The sequence below is a fragment of the Lutjanus erythropterus genome, chromosome 6 (assembly GCF_056507025.1).
Source record: "Lutjanus erythropterus isolate fLutEry1 chromosome 6, fLutEry1.hap2, whole genome shotgun sequence".
Classification (NCBI taxonomy): Eukaryota; Metazoa; Chordata; class Actinopteri; order Lutjaniformes; family Lutjanidae; genus Lutjanus; species Lutjanus erythropterus.
In genome coordinates, this window is record NC_139322.1 from 18,242,734 (window position 1) to 18,269,602 (window position 26,869).

A 26,869-nucleotide genomic window follows, 5' to 3' on the forward strand; every position below is an offset into this window, starting at 1 on the left:
AGGACCCACTTCATTAGTTAATATTGTGCTTTGCATGAACCACTTGAAGGCCCTCATCATGTCCGTTAATTTTGTGCTTTAGTGTTGCATATTTTCAAACAATTGACACACAGCAACTTAGAAGCTCTTGACCTGTTTGTCACCCTCACATATGTCAAGAAATGCATCATAAAAACAAATAAATATGGCTATTTTTATGAATATATTATTAAATATTTGTTGTGCCTCTTATGTAGTTTTTCTTTCCTGCTATATGTAAACAGATCTCATATGGTCACCATCCTGCAACCTTTTTTCTGCAAAAACAACCATTTTGAAGTTAAAGACTACATCACAAGGGGTACTAATACACACAGACACTCATAAAACACCCTCAAAGTTTCTGACAAGCTTCTCAGGGTAGGAACTATTAGTGGTACAACAGTGACACCTCCTGGCAAAAACGTACAATGCATCATGAAAAATGCAGCAACAGCGGGTCTCTCAAAAAAACAAACAAAAAAAAGAAATGAAAATCTGACTCTGTGCATGACAATAAGGCTTTATTTGAGGATGTGAGGAAGGGATTGCAGGGGACACTTTTAATCTCAGAGGTGAGCAATTACACAGGTCTACAGATTACTGCTTTGGCTGCATACATACTCAGAGTATCAGCACAAATGAGGATAAACAAGTCATCTCGTGAATGTTTTCATTTGCAATAAGTCTAAGAGATGATCTTAAGTGTATAGGTCTACATTAGAGTACCATTTAACATGCAAAGGTATCTCATTTGTATATCCATCTAATTTTGAGTTGGTTTACCTAGCTACAGTGTGGTGTGTTGTTCTGTGGTTTGATTACAGTTTCACTGAATCTACAGTTGTAACCTCAAGAACAAGATCTACAAAAAACCATGCAGGTTGAAGTAAAATTTGGTGACAGTGACTTAAAATGACAAACCTTTAATATACTGCTCGCTGACACTTTCAGGGCCAAATACCTCTGAAGAAAAAAAAAACTATAAAGTAAATAAAAACAAAAGCAAAAATGTAAAACACATGCAGTCAATATGGAATGGATGGCAGAAAAATCACAAATAACTGGCCATTTTACTGAACATGTAGTAGATGATGTTGACAGTAGGGAACAGAAAGTAGTACAATAGGGTCTTATTCAAAAACTGAGACATACTGCAAGAGGAAAGGCAATTACAATAGCCAAAGAGATGGCTGAAATCGGATAAATGCTACTGTTCGTTTGAGGCTTTGGATGCATGTCTGAATGCACTGGAACAAATGGCACTTTTTAGTTTTGATTTCACAGCTTTTCATTTACAATGCTTGGGTGCACGTTTTACACATTCCATCTGAAAAAAATGAAATGTGAAATAGGCTGATAAAGAAAATTGGCACAGTGTGGTGACAAGGCCACTATGTCTGAGCTAGACTGTAGTTAAGTGGCAATGCACAGTGGAAAACAAGGATCAAAAAGTTAAGCAGTCTTTTCACAGTATCGTTATAAAGGATGCAGGGTCTAAGGTTGGCTGAAAAAAAATAAAGGAATGCGTTTCCATCTGCTGCAAAATTCCTGAAAATATATATACTACTACATTCTGTATGAAGGTAAAGAAAGTTTAAGAAATCAGAAATAAACTGGAGAACCAATTAAAAAAATAAAAGGCACCCAGGCTATGAGGGGAGAAAAATAACCCAAATAAACTAATCCATAAGTCTCTCAAAGGGAAACATCCTCACATTCCAGTGTCTTCCATTATTTATCATGCAACAGGAAAATAGAGCAATTAAAAAAATAATGAAGCCAAGAACCAGGTGTGGACGGGAGCCGCTCCCTGGACCTGAGCCTGCTCTGACTATGTACAAGTATGAATGGAGTGAACTACATGACCACACGTGAATGGACACTAATCAGGCACAGCCTGATCTCATCCTCACATTCATCAACATTTACTCTCACAGATCAAATATAAACTACATCCCTGCCAAAAAGCAAGACGGACGCTTTCAAATGAAGCAAGTCACACGTGTTAACATCAACACTAAAAAATGGATCCACTTAATCCCATTCTGGCATGGCCACATAGTGTGGAGGTGGGGTTGTGTAGGTGGACATGGACAACAAATATATATTACATCTTTATATACAATGAAATGGAGAGTGGTACAGTGGCATTTTGAGAGGGGGTTTCTCCTTTTAGATTCAATGCGTCTTCCTAATGTGGTGACATGATGGGAAGATTTAGAGGACCCGGGACCTCTTGCTGGCCAGCGAACCATGCTGAAAGAGACAAGGAACAGGACTTGGTTAATGCTAAATCAAATGAATCCTGCTAGCTATTAACGCAGTCGCTAAATGGTAGTGTTAGAAGCTCAGAGAATATTATTGCCAAGACGCTGTTAAATAATCTACCTATCTTCAACCTTTCATCCCATCATGCCAGGCAGCGACTATAGTGCTTTATCTAGTAGCTGGATTCTTTTAAATATCTCCAGGGTGCACTCAGAGCTTGGTAAAACAGCTTGTTCTTTTTATGCACTGTCGGCATCGAATGAGCTGCAAAATACCATTACCTTAGAAGCACTCCCATCTTTGAATACCTTTAAAGGACCAGTATGAAGGTGGCACACGACAGCACAAAATGAAAATGATCAATAATTCCCCTAAAGCACATTAAAACATACGTAATGAGCCTGTTTTGAAAATACGATGAACAGAGAGTTCAGATATTTGTGCTAAAATATAGGGAGAAAAAGAAAAAAGAATAAGTTGTCAGAAAAATAAATATTCAAGTAAAGCTGAGATACCCGAAAACTTATTTGTATTTTTTTTTCAGTGAAAATGAAAAATGCAATGCCAAAATGATCATTCCAACTTGCAATTGCAAGATCTATCAAAATAATCGCAATACGATTTTTACCATATCATTCAGCCCAATGGCCCGATCTCTCTTCTTTTAGCATTTTCCTATTGTTGATTTCAAGTATTCTGTGTAATTTTGTATGCATGGGATCTTCCTGGCTAAATAAAGGATGAATGCAGTTCTGAACACTCATTCAGTAGATGTAGTAATAAAATATAATTTACAGCAGTTAAATCCATGTAATAAGGATCTGGAGTATGTGGTTTCTTTCTTTGACCTACCTTGGCCTGCTTGTAAAAGTGAGGGGCCAACTCAACCAGCCAGGACGACTCCACAGCAGTCACGTCACGCATGTAGTATTTTGATGTCTGCACCACCTCATTAAAAACAACCCTAGTAAGGAGACAATGGAAACATGTTTACGTAGGAGAGCACTTACTCTACATGTATGTAGATTCTCTGGATAGCATAAATGTACAGGAATAAGGGAGCAAAAAGACAGCCATGTTTGTTGCACAAGACCCCACATTAGGAACATGGACTGACCATTTCGGAGGTTTCTCTCCAAACAGCACAGAGTTGGGGTGGATGTGAAGCTCACGGTCGTCTCGTAAAGTCCTGGTGGAGCAAATGAATAGGAGTATGCGTCATGTAATTTAAAGTGTACAAAAACTGAAATTAATTTGCTGTGAAAATTCCGACGTCTAAATCTCACCGGTAGGAACCAGAATGGTGAATGCGGGCCGCGTTAGCAAAAAACCCAAATACAATGCACTTCAAGATCACATCAGGGTCACCTGTGTAAAAGAAAGTAGCAATGGACACGTTAGATTACTCCTTTACTTTAGTTACATGTAAAACAGTAATGCAAAGGTTGTTAAAAGATAAATTCAGTGTTTTTCAACCTGGACCCTATTTCCCCTGTATTTGTGTCTAAGTGACGGTGATTTTTGAAACTGGTGCAGTCGTGAATGAGACCACTTCAGACATCAGTCACAAAACAGGTTGTAATGTAATCCTCATGGGCAACTGTGAACCGTCAAGTTACATCCACTAAAAGTGTTTGTTTTTGCCACTGACAGGCTCAGATTGTTATTATAAGGTTCCCTACTCAGAGTGACCTTTTTGTTTAAGAGGAAGTTCTCGGGTGTTCCCATGGCTCAGTAGGTAGAGCGTTCACCCCATGAACTGAGGCTGTTGGTCCTCTGCAGTGGTCGATGGTTCGATTCCTGCCTGTGGCCCATTTGCTTCATGTCATCGCCCCTCTCTCTACCCCCTTTCCTATCATATCTTCAGCTGTCCCTATACAAATAAAAGGCAAAAGCCCAAAAAATAATCTTTCAAAAAAAAAAAAAAAAGAGTAAGTTCTTTGTTTAATCAGAAACACCTGTTTTATTGTTCTCGCCAAAGACGTCAGACTTTATTTCCAGAAAATGGATCAGTGTAAAACACACTTCATTCATACTCTACAGAAACAAAATAAAACTCAACAAAAATGTCTTGGCTCATCGTTCCACTGTTCCAACAATCACCAACTCTGGTTTGGTCAAAACAAAACCTTAATTAACCGCGTTAAATGTGAAAAGATCGGGAGAGGGAGGTTGGACATTAGAGAAGCAGCAGGGGGAAACAGCGTGTAGAGCCAGAATATTTTCAAATCTAACACAGTTAATGATGATTGTTAAAACAGTGGAAATATTTTATTTTGTTTGTCTTGTTTCTGTTGATTTTGAATGAAGTGTGTTTTATGATGAGAAAATTACTGTTTCTGTAAGTGGAGTTTGGTGGTTTTGCCGAGAGCAACAAATCATCTGTTTTTGGTTAAGCAAGAGAGATGTTACTCTTTAAAAAAAAAGGACTGTTCTTTCCATAATGTTGTCAAACACTTATAATAACAATCTGAGCCTGTCAGTGGCAAAAACAAGCACGTCTGCAATGGCCTCGCTCAATACTGGAACATTTTCAAAAATTGTTGTCCCCATTAGTAACTTAGACACAACAGCATGGAAAATAGGGTTCAGGTTGAACAATTTGTAAGTTACACTTTAAAGGTAGAGTCAGTAGGATCTGATCGAACTGTCTGGGTTGGGGAAACATCTCAGTTACAGCAATACAACAAGAAAAGGGGATATACAGGCCAAGGGCAGGGTGTCTGCAGATACAGCCACCACCACACACTTCAAGTGGATCATAAGTGATGATTGAAAAGCATTATGTCATATGAGTCTACACACTGTTTTCTTTAGGAAAATGTTGCAGATTATACCTTTAAGGGCAGCCAAGTGCAGAAATTAACCTTTGTACACAGTCAAGATGTGATTATTACCATATGCTTTCATACTAAGACCAAACATTTATAAGATGAAAAACAAAACACAAGAGGTCACCAGCTACTGTCAATACCAATCCGAGTTCACTCAGTTCACTCTCTTCATGTGATACCATCCCATACAGAAAATCTACATGACGCATACACACCTTCACTGGAAGTCCGTGGCACCTTAAACTTGTTCATGAGGCGCCTGAGCTGCTCTCGTACCGTCACAGCCCGTAGCAGACCCTTATAATTGAGGAAGTGTTCCTGACACCACTGGGAGCTCTTCTGGTGCTGCAGGACAGAGGAAAAGGTTTCATCAGCCCTATTTGCATGGGACTAGTATTACCTAGAGACCTCACAAGATTTGAAAATTATGTCCCAATGTCCCACATTCGCACAGAATAAACAAATTGTGTAATTTCCCTCACATTTACTAGCATTATTCCCTTGTCTGATGGAAAGTTGTCTGTTGAAAGATAGATAAATGATCCATAATACATGCTGTTATGCATGTCATCAACTCATCTTTTGAGTTTTCACTCTTATTATGGTTTTGCTTTGTAAGTTAGTAAGATAAGCCTCCTGAAATTTCACCCAAAATGCTGCCAAAAATTTCATGTATAATTGCCAAGACAGCCTCCATACTTTTCAGTTGAGAAGGAGGTAGAAAAAAAGTCTGGTGAAAACAGAGAACCTTGCAAAAAAAAAAGACAAAGACAAAAAAAAACAACCCCAAATTTCAGAGATTCCGATTTGCAAGGAACTAATATCCTCACAACCTCTGTTTTTGGTGAAATATGGTAGATAATAAGTGGCATAGCAAATTCACACAGGATTAAGATCATAGGCAACCTCTGCAACTATTACAAATTACAAGAGGTCCCCAGGTAATACTAATCCTGTGTGAATGGGGCTATAGTCTTGATCAGAGTCGACTTCTTCCCAGACTTTTGCTGAATGCACAAGTGCTGTCCACTGTCACTGGCTGAGCTACATGCTGTATAAACATCCACACAAACTATACCTTAATGAATGCTTCATACACATTCAGCATGGTGAGGTGGTCTCCCTCTGCCACTGCAAATTTCCTGTGCTCTCGAGCCTGCAGGGTGAGATAGCAGAAATGGACTAATTGTTATGCTGACAGAGCATTTCTGCCAAATGTACAACATGCTCCTTTTGAAAGCCTGTTTTCACTTACGGCAGCTTTCTTCTGATTGGGCGGCACAACAAATATATTCTGAATCTGCATCATTGCTGCAATGGTCACAATCTCTTTGGAGCAGCCAAAGTTTCCTGACTCTAGGAGCATCTTGGCAAACATGGGGCTGAGAGGAAACTCTGCCATCCGCACACCCATGGGATCAGTCAAACGGCCGTAATGGTCGAGACCTGCCAACAGAACAAACAAGCAACTGGTTAAGATTCTGCATCATGTGCAAGGACACCTTAGCTTGTAGATGCTTGCCGGCACAGAATTTTGAACACTAGTGTTGCAGTTGAAGGACAGGTTCCCTTTTTACTTTTCAACCCTGCTGACAGCTGTGTTTCTTACCTCCCAGAGCGTAGAGCAGCTCCAGAGCCTGAACCATGGTCTGAGCTGGGGGAGGCTGCAAAATCATAAAAAATGAAAACGCATGTGAAGTCCAACAATGACAATATTTACTCTGAAAGACAGAATTAATGAGTTTGGATTTGTTTAAGTGGGTTGTATGAGGTACTTTTCCATAGTCAGCGTATTACCTACAGTAGATGGCAGTCAGCACGCCCTCAGTTTGGAGAAGCAGCAGGAGTATCGATGCAGTCTAAGTGTATTTTAGTCACTCCCCCCAAAAAAATCAATATCAGTCTAAAGTGTAAGCTATATTTAGAGCATTTTCCTGGCTTTACCTTGCCTGCAGCCTACAGCCTTTTCAGGTAGAAAACTATAAGCCAAAATTCGCTCTCTCCAAACCAACCAGACTCCACTGACAAAAACAGTAATTTTACCCCACAGACCATGGGAGTTGCCTGTCTACTGCTGCCTCGATAGGTTAGTTTGTTTGTATTATTGTGTGATTTTGGTAAATCCAAACTAACCTTTTAAAACAAAGAAGTCACACAATAACGCAAACTAACCAATCGAGGCAGTGGCAGACCAGCAACTCAGGGTTCTGCAAGATAAAACTGATTTTGTTTAAAGAGTCTGGTGGTTTTGGACAGAACAATATTTGACTTATATAACTGTGGTTTCCCATCAGAAATGGCAGATGGTAAGGTAAAATGGTGAAAGTATTAGAAATATAGCGTACAAACAAAGCAATATTGATTTCTTTAGGTGGGCCTTTTTTCAGATGACTAAAATACATTTTGCTGCTGACCCTGTCCACAGCAGCACATTGCTCTGCTCCCTACGTCAGTAATCCTGCTGCTTCAACTGGGTGAATGCCGACCACCATCTACTGTAGGTAATGCACTTACTATGGATAAGAATCTGAACTATCCCTTAAGTGAGATTCTTTGGTACTTAGGAAGTCTCGTCATTACATCTTTAAAAGCACAAGTACACAATGACTGCATTAATTTTATGGTTTCTATGCATTTCCCCCCAGAGGCCAAGGGCCATTCTGGCTAATTAAAATGTAAAGTACAATTCCATTCACGGTGGGTGAACACATCACAGCCACCCTGTGGATGCAAAGTGAGCCACTCACAGAAAGGAAGCTGAACCGCAGCACGTTGTCGATGCCTAATGCTTTGAGCTGCAGGATGACAGGAGCCAAATTGGTGCGCTGCATCTCTGGCACAGTAGAGGCAGGCAGTTTCTCAAAGTCCTCCTCTGATGAAAGGAACAGAGGCAATAAGAAACACAGGGAGGGGATGACAAAGAGCAACGGAAAAACAGGCAGAGAGGCGGGAGGGAGGAGGACAAGACTGCAACACTCTGCCACCAATGTTACTAATGCACAAATCCTCTAACACTTATCATTTCCTATTCCTACAAACTCACGCATACCTGTGTATAGTCTAAAGCATTTCCCAGGGCGGTTTCGGCCGGCTCTCCCAGCCCTCTGGCTGGCTGAGGCCTTGGAGATGGGGGTGACCACCAGAGATTCAATGGCAGTGTGAGGATTGTAGGCTCGCAGCTTCACAAACGCACAGTCGATGACAAATACAATTCCATTTATTGTGATGGAAGTCTCAGCGATATTAGTGGCCACCACAACCTGAAAAGAACATATGACAGGAATAAGTCAAATCCTTTGTAAACTACACCATTTTACCAGCAACTGTCTCTTATGTCAAACACAAACAGTGTCTTTACTTCCATGATTCCAACATAACATGGTAGTTTTACCTGCAAAACAGGATATATATGGAAGGCATGAATTTCTGGCCTTTTTTATGCGATGAATTAGCACCTTTGCCATTTTACATATGGCCCAAAATACCTATATATGTAAATACAAAAGGTGAGAGATGCAAAAACCATGGACCATGACAAATGAATATCCATGACAGCTAATTTTCTTGCTCCATGAGGTACGATATATCCACTAGAATCATAATTTGAACCTTGAAGTAATTTTTTGTGAAATGGTTCCAAACATCTGAAATCCCAGACCACGTCTCAGATTTCCTTGGGAACTGGAGAAACTCCTGTGCAAAACTGTACAGCTCACTGATTTAATTTTAAATAATATACTGCTCATAATATTGTTATATTATGTAAACAGATTGAGAGATAGATACATACATACATATAAAATTTATACTTATTTACTTGCAGTACTTCCTTTTATCTTTCTTTCTGTTTTTCTACCTAGTATATATGTTAATAGTTATGCACCAAATCAGCAAGGCAAACTTAGCAATAAACCTGAATTTGATTCTCTAATTCAATTGGATAAAAATTCATCAAATACAATGGAAATTCAGTCTGCTTATGAGGCCATTTTTTGGTATTGCTTGGAATGGAATATATACCAAATAGTGGACATGCAAACCTCACAGACAACAAAATAATCGGATTTATTTTCTTTACAAATGCGCAAAAAAAGTCAGCACATTTACCTTGCGAACAGAGGAGGGCGCTCTCTCAAAGACCTTCATCTGCTCAGCGTAAGGTAGGCCAGAGTACATGGGTAAAATTCTCAGGTGTTTCTTCATGCCGTATCGTGACAGAGTCCTGGCCTGGTCCTGCAGAAGGGACACCACTTTCTCCACCTCCTCCTACAGGAGAAAAATACAAGGGACAATGATAAGAAGATGATTGAGAAATCTGTCAGATGGAACTCAAAAGCTGAGTGGTATTAAAGATATGGCCACAGACCTGCCCTGTAAGAAATGCCAGGACGTCGCCATCATCCTCCGTCTCATGGATCTTCAGCACCGTCTCCACTGTGGCCTTCACATAGTCTGGGACAGGACTGAGAACACGCACAAAAACACAAAAAGACACCTCAGAGTTCAAAAGCACTGTGCAGTCCTGTGCATACACAATTTCCTCAGACTGGCTCACATGTGGTAACTACCTGACAGTGTAGAAGACGTCCACTGGAAAGGTTCGTCCCTCCACTGTCAGAATCCCACAAGTGTCCTTGTTGGGATCCCCAGATTCGTTCAGGTTGAAGAAGTCGTGGAATTTCTTCAGAGGAATGAGACAAAAAAGAGCATTTAGTTTATAACAGCCAGACCCAGGAAAATCAGTTGAGAAATAATTTTAAAAATTGCCAGTTAATGCAGTAAAAACTGTTATATTAAAGGTAAATTATGTATTTTTCAACCTGGGCTCTATCTTCCCATGTTCTTATGTCTAAGTGACTAACATGGACAACAAATTTTGAAACTGATCCTGTATTGAGGGAGAGTGCTGCAGCCAGGAAACATGAAACTGAGCTACAGCGTTATCTATCTAGGCAACTGCACACCATCAAATGAAGTCCACTAAAAGAGCTTGTTTTTGCCACTATCAGAAAATGTAAGATACATTTCGTTAAAACCAGGAACAGCTACTATATTGCTCTGTTCAAAACAACTATACTCCATTTACAAAAACAGTCATTTTACCTCTTTGGTGTTTTTTGTGTTTGTGCTATGGTGTGACCTTTGGTGTTTTAAAAGATTAAAAAAATAATTTGGGCAGTGGTAGGCCAGTGACCCAATAGAGAGGTTAAATGACTGGAATCTGGTGGCTTTGAATAGGACAATAAACACAGCTTACTTTTTCAAAACTAATTTCAAAACTTGTTGTCCCCATTAGTCAAAAACTCTGAAAATAGGATCCAGGTAGAAAAATACCAAAGCTACCCTTAAAGGTTTTCATTGGTATACTTTTTCTTGTCAATGGGAAATTTGCCAAATGCATTGTATTGCAGCAACAAACCAATGAAATACTCATGTTGCCCCCAATCTGACATTTTAAAAAGTGTACAAGTTACTACTGCAGTATAACTTAACAATTTGCATGTGCAGATGAAAGTCTTTTTAAACAGAAAGTACAGTTGATGTCTGATATGGCATTTCAGCTGACTTGTTTAATGCTGAGCACAGTCGTGGCCTGATTGTGTCTTTCTTTCATCAGTGTATCGCAGATGTCAGTACAATGTGATCTGACCTGACATCAACTTTTCCTCTGTCTGTCTGTCTTTTGTTTTTGCTCGTCTCGCTAATCAAGCATATCTGTTCATCTTAATGATGCAATCACCTTGGCATCCAGAGTGGCAGAGGCCACAATCAGCCTCAGGTCTCGCCGCTTTTTCTGAATCTGGAGAAGAATCAAAGAACACAAAACTCTTGGAATAGAGAGGTCGAGTCAGGGTTAAAGTGGAAAACACAACTTTCTAGAATAATTTGTATGGCTAGTAGAGTAGAAATTAAACATAAATGGCACAGTTTAATTCGCTTCACTAACAGAATTTACCTTCTTTAGTAGACCGATGGCTATGTCCGTATACAGGGTTCTCTCATGTGCTTCATCTAGCATCAACACACTGAGGAGAACAGCACAATAAAAAAAAAAACATGAGAGTGAATCCAACCCAGTGTTCATAACAAAAACAGGTTTACATGTCTAATAACAGTCCGTCTTTTTCACAGAAGACATTTTGTCATGGCAAAAAAAGCCCATGTGTAAATAATAAGGTGACTGAATGTAGCTGCTCCAGTTTTCAAGGGCCATATTACAGAAACATCCTGTCTTAAGTCATGAGATAAGATAAGAAGTTTGTATGATAGGATTTTCCCAATTTAGTACTACAGAAGCAAATCTTAATTAACTTTAGGAATCCTGTCTTATCTCATTTCTTTGAATCTTATCTCAAGTTATTTAAATCCTAAATTTTAAATCCAACATCGCTTATCAACTTTGATGCCTGTTACCTAGCAACCAATGGTACCTTTCTCATCTTGCTGAGCTAAACAACTTTGTAACCGTTTGTTTTTCTCATTTAAAAAAATGGAGCAAAAACAATGATGGGCACTTAAATTCAGGACAGAAGAGTTAGATTTGTTTGTTAACATTTGCAGAAAAATCCAAACATGTTCTTTTTGGGAATTTACAACAGTGCTAACTCAAGAGGTGAAAGGAACAGAGTGGGCTAAGAGAGCAGTCTCCGTCATACCCAGAATCCATTGTGCAAGCAATGAAAGAGCAGCCATGCAAATTAAACAAGTTAGCTAACACTGCTGTTAGCGACTGTGAGCAAGTCAGCAACTTAACTACTACTGCAGGTGGAAAAGGTTACCAAACAGGAAAGATGTTCTTTTTGGGAAATTTACAACAACGCTGACTCAGGAGAAAAAAAACAAAAAGTGTGGGCTAAGATAATAGACGCAGTCTCCACTGTATCCTGCATCCATTGTGTAAAAGCAATGAAAGAGCTGCCGTACAGATTTTAGTTCACAAACACTAATGCTAGCCACTATTAGCTAACACTCCCCTACACTCATCCTAGTTAGGATGTGTGTGTATTACACTTTTCCAATCTTTAAGTTAAGGCAGAAACAAAAAACTGTTCGGCCCAAACCCTAATTACCATGGTTACCAAACAGAATAGGAAGCGTTAACTACTACTCAAGGTGAAAAAGTAACAGTTTAAAAGTTATCCTAATTTAGGTTAGGAAGGTTATTTTAACATCTTTTTAAGTTAGGACGCTTGTATTATTGATTTTTCATCTGCTTAATTACTGAATTGTAATGTTTTTATTTTTCATAAATCAAGTCCTAATTACCATGGTTACCAAGTCTATGTAATGTGGTTCACTCTAGGTCCCTCTCACACTGTCATTACTGGGACAATGGCCTGTGCAACAGACCTATATAATGCATTAATTAAATATAATTCCTTAATTATAATCTTGTACCTGTATTTTTTCAGAAGAGGATCAGCCATCATCTCCCGCACCAGCATGCCATCTGTAAGAAACTGGAGCAAACGGGCATAATTAAGTACTGAAAGGACAAAAAAACACAGGACAGCTTGTAATGAAGACTTCACACACGGGAATACCTTGATCCTTGTGGCGTGGGGATCAGAGCAGTCATCAAATCGGATGGTGTAGCCCACCTCATGTCCCAGCAGTGCTCCTCGCTCCTCTGCCACACGGTTAGCTACCTATCAGCAGGAAAGAAAAGAAAAAGAAAGAATTTGAAGCAGATGTGTGTCCTTCGGCGTGACATTGTGAAACAATGATGGAGCTGAGAGGTAACAGGACATCAGGGAGAGGTCTTACAGAGATAGCAGCCACACGTCGAGGCTGTGTCACTCCAATCACCTTCCCCTCCGCAGCCCAGCCAGCCTCCAGCAGGTACTGAAAGGAGTCAGATCAAAAAAGGAGAGGAGAACAAAGCATTAGATTGTGACACAAGAACAGCAAACTCTGCATAAATTAAACCAGAGCTGATGTGGTCCAAACCGTGCTCAAAAAAAGAGGCCACTAAGCATCAAGACAAGGTCATGTTAAACTACTATGGGAGCTAAGCCACATGAAGGGTATCAGTCCGCTGCAGCAATGTTGTGCCTCTAGCTGTTAGATTTGAAAGAAATTATGTGGGAAAAGAAAAGACAATAAATTAGAAACAATTACAAACAACTATGTTGAAATGTGAAGATAGATGCATGGTATTGTTTGCATAACAATAATCATATATACACAGTTTATTTACACACAAGATCCTTCACTCTTTCAGTAAAGGAAGCACAGGCACTGATGTTTGAGTCTTCGGCATTATTCTTGCTACTGACAAGTCCATGTGTTATATCAAATAGTAATTTTGCCCTTTTCTGTAGGGCTGAACAATCAATCGACATTTTATCAAGATCACATTATGGCGTACAGCACTTTTCAAATCACAGGAGGTGCAATATTTGTTATAATTAAATACTGCAGAGATGTGATGGCCCATGTATCACATTCTACAGAAAACATCTTTGTTTGGTACAGATCTTTACAAAAATCATACCACAATCATTTTAGTATGTTTTTCAATGAAAATGAGAATAATGATGTAAATTAGCATTCCTTCTCATATCATAAATCATGGTGTAATTGCAATATCAGATTTTTTTTTTTTCAAAATCTTCCAGCCCAACTTTTCAGAAAAGGCAAATAACAAATAATTTACACCAGTATATCAGATTTCATTCCTTTTAAATAGTTTTCAAAGTAATAACAAGAGACTAGATATCGTCTTAGACTTTAGACATCGTTACACATTATGTGATATGGCATAAGTGTCGTGTTTTTCTGCATTTAAAGGCTGCATTACAGTAAAGTGATGCGATTCTCTGAATTTACCAGACTGTTCGAGCTATTCTATTATTTGCTTTTACCCACTTAGTCATTATATCCACATTTCTGGTGATTATTTATCAAAAATGTCATTGTGCTAATATCTTGTGAAAGCACCAATAGTCATCCCTACAATATTTTTTTGCAATGTCAATAAAGGTATGTTATTTTAGAGAAAAATGTGTATATTGAGATATATATCACATATCCCAACAGAGCCCAGAAATATCAAGATATTATTTACGAGCCATATAACTCAGCCCTATGTTTTTGATAATTAACAGTATCAGACATACTTAGAAATTGTTTTAAGCTTCAATGTACATTGAATCAGTACTGTTGTAGAAGCATCATCGCTCCCTGTCTTAAAAGCAATGTTCAGTTACTTATGACAACTTCATGGAAGCAATGTTTGTCACCTGAGTTTATTTTAACATCAAACTATAAAGGCTAATGAATGTATGACCCTGCTGTGAAGACTTAAATTAATACTTGTGTTAACTAAATGCTGCATTGACTAAATCACACTAACCTGAGGTATCTGTGTTGTCTTCCCACATCCAGTCTCACCAACTATGATGACAGTCTGGTAGCTCTCCACCAAGTATAAGACGTTGTTTCTGTGCTAAATAGGAAAAAGTTAACAATTAAACATCGCTGACGGACCCCCTGCCCACCCTGTTGTTATATTAATGCATGTTTAGGAGCGATGTGAGACCTTAAACACGGGGAGTTTCTGCCGTTGTTTCTCTATGGAGAGGGCGGTGTGCGGGTTGAAGATGATGGGGGAGCCGGTGGTCTCCGTGTTGAGCTCCCGCTCCTCTGAGATGCCCGGAGCTTCAGCGCCTGGAGCAGAACAGATGGCGAAGGGGAAGATGAAAATGTTTTATTTAATGTGAGCAGGCTGAGGACTTAAGAGGATGACAGGCAGGGTTTAGTGCGATGTCCTGACATGAAATGAAGGACATACAGGCAGTCACAAAAAAAAAACTATAGTAGTGCCACTATAATCGCGTGTGTTCATGCATTTATCGTACTTTCTTCCTCGTCGCTTGTATGTTTTATTTTGGCAGGTTATACTTTGGTTCCGCAGAGCTACAGTAACGTTACCGAGCTGAACCGCAGAGATCGCGCAGCTGCCGTGAACGCGTCTGTGGACAAACCGACACCGACTGAACTCTTATCACCACCTGAACGCTTAAAAAACACCAATAACCCCGATAAAATCACACCAAGTGCCTCGTTTACACGTCTTTTTTTCGTACTTACCCGGCTTCCAAAATTTCATCGTGGAGTGGGGAGCCGCCATCTTGGCCACTACGTCACATATTTTTTTCTGAGTGGTTGACGTCATGATGTGGGCTTTCTTCGGAGATTTTATGAATGATGTCAGTGTGTTTGAAAACAGCTGCAGCTGCAAGTTCAAGCTGGGTAAAAAATTATTTCTCCTCCAGCAGGTGCCAAGAGGGTTCATAAACAGTAATAACAGCTCTAATAAATGACGGAAGTGATCACTGTGGAGGAAAACATACATCTGTGGCAGCCAGAAAAGGATAAAGGTGGTATTAGAAGTCATTAAAAAAAAAAAAAAAAAAAAATCTGTGAACGAATAAGAAAATAAATGTGAAAATGTAAAAGGCTTATATGCTTTTTCATTTATTGTCAGATATTTGTTAATTTATTTCTGCATGTATTTATTTCTCTCTCTATATATATGTATATTAACAGAAATAGGGAAAAGCAACAACAATATGGAAAAGAGTCAGTAAAATAACGGGATTAAAATAAACAAATACCGTTATAAAAATATATTAATAAAACATATATACAGGGGGGGCAATTTACATGCAAAAATAGATTATTTAAAAAAAAGTATACAGAAATAAATGAATCAATAAATGTTAAAATAAATCAGAGCTGCAGCAATTAATCAATTATTAATCAATTATTAAATTAACCCCCAACTATTACAATTAATTGGTTTTAGTAATTATTTAAGAAAAAAGTTAAAAATTCTCTGATTCCAGCCTCTTAAATTTGAATATGTCTAGTATTTTTTCATGATGATAAACTGAATATCTTTGGTTTGTGGGAAAAACAATCAACTTTGAGGACGTCATCATGGGCTTTGGAAAAAACTGATCAACAATTTTCACCATTTTCTGATATTTTAGACACCAGACAGTTACTTGATTATTTGTTTCTTCCTTTGTTTCTCTTTGTATTTTCACATTTTTAAATGTATTTATTTATTCCTCTTTATTTATTCTTTGTTATGGTACTCCTGCAGATTTGCACCAGGAAAAGAAGAAACATGGATGAAAAGCTACAAAAGAAAATTAATATTATAAGATACAGAGTCAAAAAACTGACTATTAGTCAAGGTTTTGATCTTGTATCTCATACGGTATCAGTACTCAATACCTTTAGGGTATTTATTGAAATACTCTAGTACCAAGTAGTATCAAAACTTCTTGAATCAAATGATACCTGCAGTCAATCCTTTTGGTACGCAGATCTAGAATAAAATTACTTTTTATATGGTATTCCTGGCAGCAAATCACCGCAAGCATTCATCATGAAGAAGAACTTTTGAAAAAAGGTAATGAATAAAGTACTCTTGGTATCACTTTAAGAGTACTGGTATTGACACTATCGTAATTTTTTAAAATGACACCCAGCCCTAGTATCTCATAACCAGTGGTGGGAAGTAAGTAGTGTGTTTTGCCTCCTTTATTCTCCTCTACATTTATGAGAGAAATTTTGTGCTTTTTATTCCACTACACACGTGTGCTATAGTTACTTTGAAGATCAGGGTTTTATGTGCAACTCTTATGATCAGTGTACAAAACACAATGGAGCCAACAGTAGTAGTTATTATAATGCTACTTAGACAGTAATACATCTGTAATAATGATCTAAAAATAGAACTGTAGACAGGGGCATTATGTCGTCCATAAGTACTTTTACTTTTGATACTTAAAAGTACAATTAACTGCTTCGTCTGTTTTTTTTCAGTCTTTTCTACATAAGTAATGCAGTACTTGAACTTGTAAGCCATTATTTTGCTAATTTTACTTTTTTTTATTTTACCTTTTTAGTCAGGCTTTTACTTAAACTTGATTTATCTATTAATTTATACATTTTAGTCTGTTTGTTGTTAGTTGGTATATTCTATTGTTTTAACTATTTATAAGCTTATTTATTTTTATTTTCTCAATTGTTTTCCTTTTACCCCTTTACTTTTTATTTACTTTTTATCCTGCCTCTGGTGTTGCTCAGTCCGTTTTTAATGAGTACTTTTCTTATTTTCATTCTTTATTTAATTACAAAGTCACTTCTTTGGGTTTATGTGGATCAATGGAGGGATGTTTAACTGTATGAAGCACTTTGTATTACATTTTTTTTGGATGAATAGTGCTATACAAATAAAGTCTGACTGACTGATAGACTATAATTTTGATTTAGCGCGAGTATTTTTATTTTGTCATTTCTATCATTTAATTTTTGTTTTTCTCTGGTGGAAACAATTTTTATAGGATGCAGACAGCAAAAAGCACAAGCATACAGTACAACACAATAAGTCCAAGTTAAGAATTTAACAATTGCTGAATTAACCATCTGACAGAACTTAAGAGTAATTTTTCTTCTACATTTTAATAAAACACAGATAGCATCTTTTTGAAAATGGAGGCCAAATAAAGCCCATGTTTAATGATTCCCAAAAGATTTGATCAGAAAATACAATCCTTTCAAACACCAGCTGTGTATCTAATATAACAGTATCGTTACAAGAACTTTGCGAGAACTGTTTTTAAAAGTTCTTCACTATAAAATACTGAGAAATATGTTACATCAAACAAGATATAACATAAGTACAAATAAATCTGCGTAATACAAGGTGGATTTGACAAAAAAAGGGACATTGTACAGAATTTACAGACAAGTTTAAATTAATTTCAAAAACAACAGGTAAGACTTTGATCTGGAAGCTACATGTGAGAAAACAAAATAATAAATTTAAATTAATCCTACCTTCCTAACTAATGCCATTCATAAATGACATCTAGATATATACGAACAGCAAGTCATGGCAGTGCACAGACCAGTTTGTATCTTAAATCTGTGAACGTTTGCATCTGAAACGGCATGCACGTTTCTTCCCTCAGTGCTTTGAGGAAATAATTTGAATGGACAGATGGATGGTTATTAGTTCCGGACTGAAGTGACAGCGTGTTGATACTACCGGCAGATACGGGCATCAGGATTGGATTTCAGCTGATATGTCTTTTTTTTTTTTTTACCACCAGCATTAGTTTTGACGTTAAAATTAGTGAGATTTCAGCTGTGGTTCGCTACTATTATGCACATTTGTTGGACACCAGTGCTTTTAGAAGAAATAACAATCGACAGACTTTATTCAAAAATGCTATGTTTACATCCAGTGAGCAAAAACAAAAACATTGAGATGTGACTCACCTACCAATATTTTGTGAAAACAGACAACTCCAACGATTTTGATGCCAGGCCCAAATTGTTTTCTTAAAAAAGACAAACATAACTTTGGAGCAACATTTCAGAGAGGTGATTTAACCGTGAAGCCGCAGAATTAATCCTTTACAGGTAATTTTATACATCCAATATGGTCGGTTTGACCCCTAAATTAAAAGGTAACACTTTACAGTCATAATCTTATTGAACCCTAATGACTATATGGTGAGACTTAGTTTTTATTGCCCAGTTCCTGTCATTTAAGCTCATGAGCAGTGAGGATGAATACATATATTGGTTGTTGTCTTTACAGTCTAAAATCTGTGTTCATGTCACTCTTCTAAAACAGAAGAAAGGCCTCAACAAAGTCAAAAGAATCCTTATTCTGATTCACATCAATTTACTGTTCTATCATAAATAGATATGCAACCAATCTCAGCTGAACTGTTTGCTCCCTGTATTCGTTAGTGTTATTTCAGAGATGATGACAATGATGTGAGGAAGGAAATACAACATATGCTAAATGTGATGGAGGGGGCCATAAAAAGGAATCCCCTCAAATTAGAGAGATGTACAGTATTTGGGCATTTTCATCATGGTGGTCTTGCAGGATCTTGTTAATCGAACTAGGGCTCCCATGATGCACTGCACACTGAGAGGTCATACTGTAATGTAGGAGCGTTGACACCCCCTCAAGCCATGGAGTTCCTCTGTCTTGACAATTTACTTCAGAAATGTTTGTATTTAATGTCCAATGGGTTCTTCTCAGTCAAAATGTAGAGCTGTGTAAAAGATTATCCACACCACCTGGCAGAGAGAAAAAAAGATAAAACAACCGATTAGACACTGATGATCAAATCATGTGCTTGCAGCAGCTGATTGAGTATTTCTTAGCAGTAAACAGAGCGTAGACTTGAAACCTGAATATGCTATTTCTATTGATATTTTAAAAATAAGGTTGCAGGTTTCAAAAATACAATGCTAATTTACAAGACAGCACACCGAACGGGAGGTTAAGTGCAAATTTTTAGCAGTCTTTTACATTCAACTCAGACTGCCTGAAACTATGTCTTGTTTAATATAAAGCTGAAATTATGGAATAATATTTTTTACAGCTTTACTCTTATTGTTATTTAAAGTCATTAAAATGATTATGCTGTGATTTTTGCAGGGAAATTTTACCAATCTACCAATCTACCAAAAGATGTTTTCTTAAGTCTGCAGAATATGATATAGGAATAGATGATATTGAATATGAAGGCCTGGATGTCTCTGTAGCACGACAGTATTTAATGTAATTAAATGTATTATTTTGACACACATTATACCTTTAACAAATATTGCACCTCTTACAAACTGAAAATTGCAGTTGGCCATATTGCGAGTTCAGTAAAATTTAGATTCATTGTTCAGTCTTAAGCTGAAGTGGACATAAAGCCCTATTCGCACAGGACTAGCACCACTATGGCACGTCATGAGATCTAGAAATTATCGCCCCGCGTCTATGTTTAATTTACTGACATTATGCCCCAGATGTGATGTCAAGACTGCGTAACATCAACATTTTAGAAGCAGAGCATCTGTTCTTCAGCAGCCACATTAATAATATAGTTTAGAGTGGTTTTGTGCACTTTGTGGATGTTACAAGCATAAAAACACATTTGAAGCTCATTTAGATCAAGCAACAAATTCGTTTTGGTTGTACTTGAATACGACAGACATTTGTAGCTCCTAACCTTCTGTCATCATCACTCATTTTAAATGTCAATATAGCCAAAATCAAATTTCAGACATTTTCAATTACTGTCATTATGACCCCAAATCAGAGATGGCAATTAATGGCAGGTAATTTGCATAGGAATTTTCACTTTAAAAATTACAGAAATGGCAGATTCACACAGGACCTCAACAATTATTACAGATTACTAGAAATCCCCAGTTAATAGCAGTCCTGTGCAAATAGGGTTTAAGATGCCAATGCAGTTTGTAAATCACCTCCATTTGAGACAGCGGTGCTCAAATGCACCTCAACTCAATCTGACATCCAACATCAATTGACATAGAGTTTACTCTTCTTTGCACGTTCTACTCTGAGAACACAGAGAAATGATCTATTTCTATTTCTAAGGACAACCTTACTGAATTAACTACACTTAATTAAAAGCCTATATGTTGCCATAAATGTGCATCCCCACCAGAAACAGGGCAAAAGATGTCATGAAGCCTTCTTTGGTGAGTTCCCACGTGCCACCATACTCTTCCTCATCAATCTGCTGAAAGCTGCTGAAGTATACATACAGGACGCCAGCGTTGATGATGCAGAATCTAAAAAGACAAAGAGATGAAGATGTTAACCTATCTGTGTTTTCTTTGGTGCGATCAGATATGAAGAGACCTATAGGTCCTGTGTGACAGTTAAAGATGCAAAGATTGAGACAGAGTACTTACATGGCTATTCCCAGAAATCCTTTCAATGGTGCAACACCCCATATCACACCAAGGATTACTGCAATAATTTGCCGAAGCCAGTAAATCACATCTAAAAACTCGTCCTGTGAAAAAAACAAAACAAAAAGAAATTAACTTGATTGAAAAGTCGTCATGTCAGTACTGAACAATACCACACTAAGAGCATTATCTTTGTAGAACGCATTATAATCCCCTTAATATCATGCCTTAATGTTCCTTGTGTAGATGTGTGTGATGTAAGGGCCAGTCCAGCTATAGTTCCTTCAGGAAAAAACAACAGACAACCCATATGTCGCAGGAATGCATAATCTAATGTTTTGACTAAACAGTGAAATGCATCACCAGTCTCATGTCAAAGTCTATTCCTCTCACTGCACTGACCTCTGTGGTGCGGGGTTAAGGCGTCATTTAGGTTTATTTATGTTTTAGTTAGGTGAGATAACAACAACAACTTATGAACAACTTATCAAAATATTATTGGAATAACAATATGGCCAAGTGCAATATTCAAACGCAGGAGCTGCAATTTTTTTTATAAGGAAAAATGTGTCATAACATACCATTAGAAATGAAGCACTGCAGTGCTACATAAATGACCTGACCTACAAATTACATTCTCCAGATACAGGGGAACACGCTTGAGTGGTACAGACCCCACCAAAAATCACAGAACTACCATTTTTATTTTATTTTTTTCCCCATGGGAGAAGGAAAAAGTAAAAATTCTAATTCACACTAAAATCTTGGTACAATAGCAAAATGATTGCAATGTACTGTTTTTTGGTCCCAGCGTTTAAAATGTGAGGAATTTTCTCTCTCCTTTGACACTGTCAATAACTTGAATGATTTCCCTGGTTAAATAAAGGTAAAATAAAATAAATAAGCACAGAATAAATATGCACAGACTAAATAGTGAATCAGTTAATTGAAAAACTGATAAATTTACACAATTTGGCAACCAGTTCAGAATCAGGTGGTTAGGATGGACATCCCTCCTTGCTTTGATTTCTTTAATTTCATTTTTATACCCCCCTTTTTTCTATTCTTACCTCATATATGTTCTTTGTGTTTATAAATCACTTAACATACTTACCATTGCCCTTACATTTTGATATGTCATGTTATAAATTTGTAAAGGTGCAATAAGTTAGGGCTTCTTGCGTGTAGTTCAAATTCTATTTTGAATACCCTGACAAAATATTAAAAAACTTACTCGAACAAAATGATTAATGAATAATAATGTGAGTCACTATTGTGGCAAATTTAAGAAGTCCATCACTATTTGCACGTCGTCGACTCCTTCTTTTATTCTAACCACAGAGATAATTAATATTTCTCTCGATTTGACAGCTAAGTTAACCAACACAAATCAGATTAATCCTCAGCATGGCAGCTAGCTGCAGATAACCGTCTGTATGAACCCATGACAACAACTTAGGAGCATTGAGAACAACTAGCATCGACTGCAACAATACACCTGCTGCTCTGAATGTATAAAGGGCAAGTAACTGACCTTCTCTTCCCAAACAGCGTTACTGTTGAAGGCTTTGCTCCATGTGGACTGTTTTACACCCCCATTCAGCAGATGACTTTCTTCTTTCCGCTTTATACCGCTCGTCATTCTTTGCTGTTTCCTTCGGCCACAGGCGTCGAAAAGTTACAATCCAACTCTGACGACAGCTGAAGCAGATCTCAGCCTCTGACGCTGTCCCGGAGAAGAAATTAGCACGAAATATTTGAAGGTATTAGAGGAATGTACGCTCCGCTGATCTGACAGATTTCAGTCGCTAACCGAAAAAGGCAATCTGAGCATGCGCGATATTGTTTGACCCCAGTCTGCAACAGCCAATCAGAGAGTGCGACGTTACCGTTGCCAAGAGCCGCTTAAATTCTACAGCGACCCCCGGTGGTGACGCCTTCAATTTCAACCACAATAAAATACAGTATTGGAAAAGTAGGCTTAATGAAGTCTGAAGGTCCAGAAGTACGTAAAAAAAATGACAGCAAATGTTGCTCACTTTATGACATACTATTTTATAATGAAAGAAAACCAAAATATATATATATATATATTTAAAAAATACATCAAAATATATAAATATGCATTTGCTGCCTTGTTATCTCTGTAATTTGTTTTATTTTTATGTATATGACTTATTATTTATGTAACCAATCTGCTGTATGAAATTTATAACGTATGTTTTTGTGAGTTTAAAAAGGGAATGACAATTTAATCTCATTATACACTGTACTGATAAATAATAAATGATAAATAAATGTACCTTGTACCTAGATTTTGATGCAGTCATGCATTACATCAGGCACAAACATGACATTATATTAGGGCTGCAACAAATTATTATTTTCATTAGTGATTATTTTCTTGATTAATTAATTTTAGATTTGATCTGTAAAATGTCAAATTAACAGTCAAAACCCCAAACATGTTTATTTTATAATCATAGAAAACAAACAAAAAAAGCTGAGAGGCTGGTAATAGAGAACTTTGGCATTTTTTTCTTCTTAAAAATGATTAAGTGATTATCAAAATAGTTTCCAGTCTATTGTCTGTCAATTGATTGTTTAATCACCCAATCACTTCCCAATTTTAGTAAAGGTCCATTGCCCAAGGAAACTATCTATACAAATTCAGGACAATGAAATAATCATCAGCCATCTGCCACAATCTGATTAACAGCAATACTATATGCTTGAAATTAATAGAAAATATGTACTATATATGTATATATAAGATTTTCAAATAGGCTATAATATGAGATACAGTTTACCAATATTTTGCAGTTGGTAATGCTGTTGCCAGATGATACAACAGTAATAATATAAACAGGTCAGTCAAAAAGAAGAGGCAGATTTTGAAGCTCAGTGTGGTTTAATGTGTTGCTCCATGCTTTATCCTCAGGCTGTAACATTCACTGTTCACTGTTATGGTTTACTATAATAATAATAACAATGTCCATTTTCTCCCCAGTAAGTGAATTTAGTTTTTTTTTTTCTGTCAATCTCTCTCAGTACTTATATTATCCCCACTTTTATGATCAAGTGGCTCATTTTGACTGGACACTGCATTTGGCATACATTGCTATCAATGCATTCGCAAACTTCTTTTTATCTGAAGCTGCTGTCATGAAATAAATGTCTATAAAATATTGTATGTTATTGCAGTAGTGTTTCCTGTGGTCAAGCATGTCATTATACAATAACACTTAAGACGACCTGTGCTTGTTGTGTGGCATTAAAACATACACAGCTGGTTAGTGGCTGTTAAGTTCCCAACTTTGTGCTCAAATTCTTCAAAAAAAACAAAAAAAATATATAATAATGACATTAAATTATATGGTCACTGTTTTTTTTTCACAAACTGTTAATGGATTCTTGCATACCTTACACTGTATTGCACTGGACTCTGACCTCTTGGTATAATTTGGCAGTTGTAGAGATCTGTTGTTCTCTGTTCTGTCCAGCAGATGTCCTCCTTTATGATAGTGATGTTCACTTAAAAAAGTCTTATCTGCTGTAGCTACATCCCCTCTCAATCAGCACTGTGATTTGAGATAGCCACAATTGTTTGATCTTAACTGAACTGATATATTTCTTAATGACTTAACTAACTGTGAAATGAGTGATTTGGCCAATGATGCGATTATAATGCTTCACTATGTGGTTGTTATTTAGCCCCATAGTCCTAAAACTGGTCGGACAAATATGATCTAATGATTGATCAGATGATCAGATTTAATGGAGGAGGAGAAAGGTAGTGAGGTTTTAAACACTGAAAATAAACTGGATTTGATACATGACAGCAAGTTCACAATATGAAGAATATGTGGAAAATGAAACTAAAATTGATTTAAATTAGATTATAACGGAAATTAATCTCAGACTTCTGTACATTGCTAAAAAAAAACCTGAATAAAATGCTAATATTCTCTCACTTCAGAATGAATTTTTATTATGTTTGAATATATGTATCAGTTCTAAGACATTAATATCTGCATGTATTTTGTAGTGATACCAGGTGTAACATGCTGGACTCAGTGTGGTGATTAATACAAATTCTTAGCCTCCTTGATATGAGATAAAGTGAGTGTATTTCAGTTTCTCTTTAGAATCTTAAATTAAACCACAGAGCATGACTCATCCAGGAAATGTGGGGGATGTGTCATCGTCTTTAATTTGGGTCTAATGGCATGCATGCATAATAAACAGAGCTTAATGGAAAATCAATGATAGTCTTATGTGTTTGCAATACTCCGTAGTAAGTTTACAGTCATAGTGACCCTGACAATATGTGGGAAGTTTTATCTGCTTTGATATTAATATTCCTGTGAGAAGGGGTGAAAAGTAACCACATGTGCACTCTCTACTGTAACTGGGTAGCTTTTTCATTTGCATATCTTATTTGTGGAAGGCCCACAGTTGATTTTAAGCAAGTAAGAAAAACTAACGCAGGCCTGCAATCCTAATGTCCATGCAGTTGTGTTTGTTTTTTAAAGTAAACACCAAAGAGGTGTTGGTGTAATTTTCTGGTCAGTGGAGGCTGCAGTTTGAAATGCTATACTGGATTTTGTTTTAGTCACCCTAGTTATATCAATTGTGGAAAACTTAATATTATGATTAGTTTTACCCAGGTGAATAAAGTGGCAACTGAGTGGATATAGACATGGCCCTTTCACAATAAACATACATAACCAAAAATTCCATTATAATTAATTTAAATAGAGGTATTTTGTCCATTTAAATCAGCAGATTTCACAAAACATTACTATTGTGCCAAGTACCAATAGTAAATGTGTCTGTGCAGGTCTGTATTATAGCTTATCAATTCAGTAAGGCAAGCAGTGGCCCCAGAAGAAAATCTGAAAATCTTCTACTGTCCATCAAAACCTTTAATCACAACTCTGATCAGTACTGATTGAACCAATGACGAGATATTAGATTTCAGTGTGACGGTGATGGATCTCCAAATATGTTGGAACACCTGTTCAACTTTGTCAGATAAGTAAAGAATAACACGGAATTTTAATCCCGTGGCCCAGACACATATAGACACATATATAATACTAGATGCTGCTCTGGCACACTACACCGCTTGTAACCACATACAATAAAAACAAACAAACAAACAAACAAACAAACAAACAACACTACAACATTTCTCAACCGATTTCATTTAGTTGTGTTTATATTCAAGGGCCCGTGATCTGCGTGGAGTTAGTCCGAACAAAAAAAGGTAAATCATATATTTATTATCATGTTTTTATTACCCAAAACTTGACTCCATGGCTAAGGCCTTGTTCTGGTGCACTGTGTACCAGCTGTTTTTTTTTTTGATAGGTTGACGACTTGCAAATTATTAAATTGCAGGGAAATTACCCACTTAAGTACAATATCAGCTGTGTACTATATCATATGGCCCCATCTTTTAGAGGCGCCCTGTGTCCAGATCTGGTTCTAGCACTTTTAGTTTGTGTTTAGTTTATACTGTGGTGACGTTGTGTATTTTTCGGAATAAAGTTGTGAAATTATCACAGACAAACTGACAAATATAAAACACGGGGTCACGTATATGTGATTGTTTTTTATTCGGTGTGTGTGCAAAAAAATTAATAAAATGAAGCTGTCATCTCTACAACTAACTTTATGAGAACTTGGAAGCAACAGGAGCGAAACAGCAAGGTTCATTTCATACTGTGCACGTGAATGACCTGTCAAAGTTTTTATAATTTTGTATATTAGTTCAGGTTCACGAGTTTTCACCGCGTTTACAGTACATTTGTTTACGGTTTGGAGGGGGGCGGGGGTGATTGCAGGATAACTTTTGACTTATTGTTATTGTACTATCCCTTTAAGAGAGGTCACCTGGGAGGGGGGGGGGCAGGTGTGAGCTGCTGTATCGTCACGTCCAACCGGTACAGGGTCACACTTGCATCTCTACACAA

At 37.2% G+C, this 26,869-nt stretch overlaps 2 protein-coding genes across 2 annotated transcripts; both read right to left on the reverse strand.

Moving 5' to 3' along the window:
- Positions 1-521: 521 nt before the first annotated feature.
- dhx35 (DEAH-box helicase 35) lies at positions 522-15,318 on the reverse strand. The gene is made up of 21 exons (XM_084720947.1): positions 15,219-15,318; positions 14,668-14,795; positions 14,482-14,574; positions 12,891-12,968; positions 12,668-12,772; positions 12,522-12,583; positions 11,080-11,149; positions 10,864-10,923; positions 9,692-9,804; positions 9,490-9,586; positions 9,231-9,389; positions 8,173-8,383; positions 7,871-7,995; positions 6,733-6,787; positions 6,379-6,569; positions 6,202-6,279; positions 5,339-5,468; positions 3,576-3,657; positions 3,407-3,478; positions 3,142-3,253; positions 522-2,277 (listed from the first exon to the last, which is right to left on the reverse strand). Exons 1-21 carry the CDS (start codon positions 15,301-15,303, stop codon positions 2,239-2,241), a joined length of 2,145 nt encoding a protein of 714 aa, XP_084577073.1. The 5' UTR covers positions 15,304-15,318; the 3' UTR covers positions 522-2,238.
- A 2,309-nt stretch (positions 15,319-17,627) lies between these two features.
- On the reverse strand, positions 17,628-22,722 carry rab5if (RAB5 interacting factor). Its single transcript, XM_084720948.1, has 4 exons — positions 22,423-22,722; positions 20,889-20,992; positions 20,636-20,765; positions 17,628-19,247 (listed from the first exon to the last, which is right to left on the reverse strand). Exons 1-4 carry the CDS (start codon positions 22,528-22,530, stop codon positions 19,206-19,208), a joined length of 384 nt encoding a protein of 127 aa, XP_084577074.1. The 5' UTR covers positions 22,531-22,722; the 3' UTR covers positions 17,628-19,205.
- Positions 22,723-26,869: the final 4,147 nt, after the last annotated feature.

Excerpts from the sequence above, each read along its gene's own strand:
- rab5if (XM_084720948.1), bottom strand. The coding sequence starts at position 22,530 with ATGACGAGCGGTATAAAGCGGAAAGAAGAAAGTCATCTGCTGAATGGG. Across the intron at positions 20,993-22,422 it reads ACGCTGTTTGGGAAGAGAAG|GACGAGTTTTTAGATGTGAT; the intron begins GTCAGTTACTTG and ends TTTTTTTCACAG. Across the intron at positions 19,248-20,635 it reads CATCTTTTGCCCTGTTTCTG|GTGGTGTGGATAATCTTTTA; the intron begins GTGGGGATGCAC and ends TCTCTCTGCCAG.
- dhx35 (XM_084720947.1), bottom strand. The coding sequence starts at position 15,303 with ATGACGTCAACCACTCAGAAAAAAATATGTGACGTAGTGGCCAAGATG. Across the intron at positions 7,996-8,172 it reads ATGCTTTAGACTATACACAG|AGGAGGACTTTGAGAAACTG; the intron begins GTATGCGTGAGT and ends TCCTTTCATCAG. Across the intron at positions 3,254-3,406 it reads GGAGAGAAACCTCCGAAATG|GGTTGTTTTTAATGAGGTGG; the intron begins GTCAGTCCATGT and ends TCTCCTTACTAG.